This window comes from Montipora foliosa, chromosome 12, assembly GCF_036669935.1.
Source record: "Montipora foliosa isolate CH-2021 chromosome 12, ASM3666993v2, whole genome shotgun sequence".
NCBI classification, from domain to species: domain Eukaryota; kingdom Metazoa; phylum Cnidaria; class Anthozoa; order Scleractinia; family Acroporidae; genus Montipora; species Montipora foliosa.
In genome coordinates this window covers 22,011,416-22,012,694 of record NC_090880.1, presented here as the reverse complement: position 1 = coordinate 22,012,694, position 1,279 = coordinate 22,011,416, and the positions used below count along the sequence as shown (strand labels likewise).

General features: G+C 41.3%; 1 protein-coding gene across 4 annotated transcripts in view; it reads right to left on the bottom strand.

Annotated features, from left to right (window-relative positions):
- The window catches only part of LOC137978746 (cylicin-1-like), a 19,164-nt gene continuing 17,885 nt past the window's right edge, over window positions 1-1,279 (bottom strand). For 2 of the 4 annotated variants that reach the window (XM_068825793.1, XM_068825796.1), the window contains one exon: window positions 1-340. In XM_068825793.1, coding sequence (XP_068681894.1) covers window positions 269-340 — 72 coding nt within the window. In that variant the 3' untranslated portion in view covers window positions 1-268. The remainder of the gene's footprint in view (window positions 341-1,279) is intronic. The other 2 variants (XM_068825795.1, XM_068825794.1) reach the window with 1 other exon arrangement.

Genomic DNA, 1,279 nt, shown 5'->3' with positions numbered 1-1,279 from the left:
CGGGTCACCACTTTTATTTTTCACGTAAACTTGTACGTATTTATTGGCTTCTGATTTTTTTTTTTTTTTTTTCACTAGTTAAGTTACTCTTCAATGTGAAAACCGGCGCAAACAGCTGTTAACGTAACCTGATCATGTGACAGCATAAGAAAATCTTGGCGAAAAAGAGAGCTTGAAAGTCACGTTTGGAGATCGGATCTATCGGACGTAGGCAACATCAACGAAAAGTCAGAACCGCATAACAAAAGAAGAAATTTCAACCGTGACTCTACTTTTGCGCGTCTCTCCGGCGAGTAGACTTGGAATCCTCCTTTGTTCTTTGAAGCAATGAAAGTTCCGCCTTAAAAGAAAAGAAAAAAAAAGCCGTTAAGAATACGGAAATTAAACAAAAACTCGAGACATCTGTCTCACACTAAGGATATACGCTTTTAGATCGGAGGACGAAGACGACGACGAGTACGAGTCTTCCGTTCTGAGCACGCGCACTTCGAAAAATGTCGGTCTCCAAACCTTATGCGCATGCTCAGTACTGAAAACTCGTACTCGAAGTCGTCCTCATCTTCTGATCTAATGGTCCCTAATTATTACATTTTTGATCTCCGATATTGCGTGTCTAGTTTTCTGATTGGTTCTCTCGGTCTCGGTTATCAGCTCATACACAGTATGATCTAATATGGAAACTGATTGCGTCAAGTGTTGCCAAGCTAGAAACTGATTGGCTTTAATTTCCACGCGTCCAAGCGTTCAGAATTTAATGAAACTTTCATTAAACAATTATACTAGTCGCACTTGTTGGATATGAGACTGGTTATAGCCGACACACTCTCAATAATTGTTAAGAAATGGAAAAAAAAAAGAAAAACTCAAACTAAACGAGAAAAAAAACGCCTCTAAAACCTCGGGGCACCCATGACTAGGGGTGTACACCTTCATTGCATTTATTGGTGCAATGCTCCAACTGTGTGGCTTCATAGCCCAGTTGGTAGAGCACTGCACCTGCAATAAGCATTGCACAACCCGTTCGGGCCACCTGAATTTTTCAGGGGACTATAGAGCGTTTTCACATGACGTCACGGCGGCCATGTTGGTGTTCCAAAACGAAGAAATGGCGGCCATGATGGAGTACCAAACTAATCCTCCGGGAATTGAACTCTATTATTTTTTATGCAAATACTTCTTTTTGTTTCAGTAATCCAAAATGGCCGCTGGTCACGTGAGTGAAAACGCTCCATAAGACACAATTCCTTAAGTTTTTCGGTTAAGTGCGAGGATCGCTTCT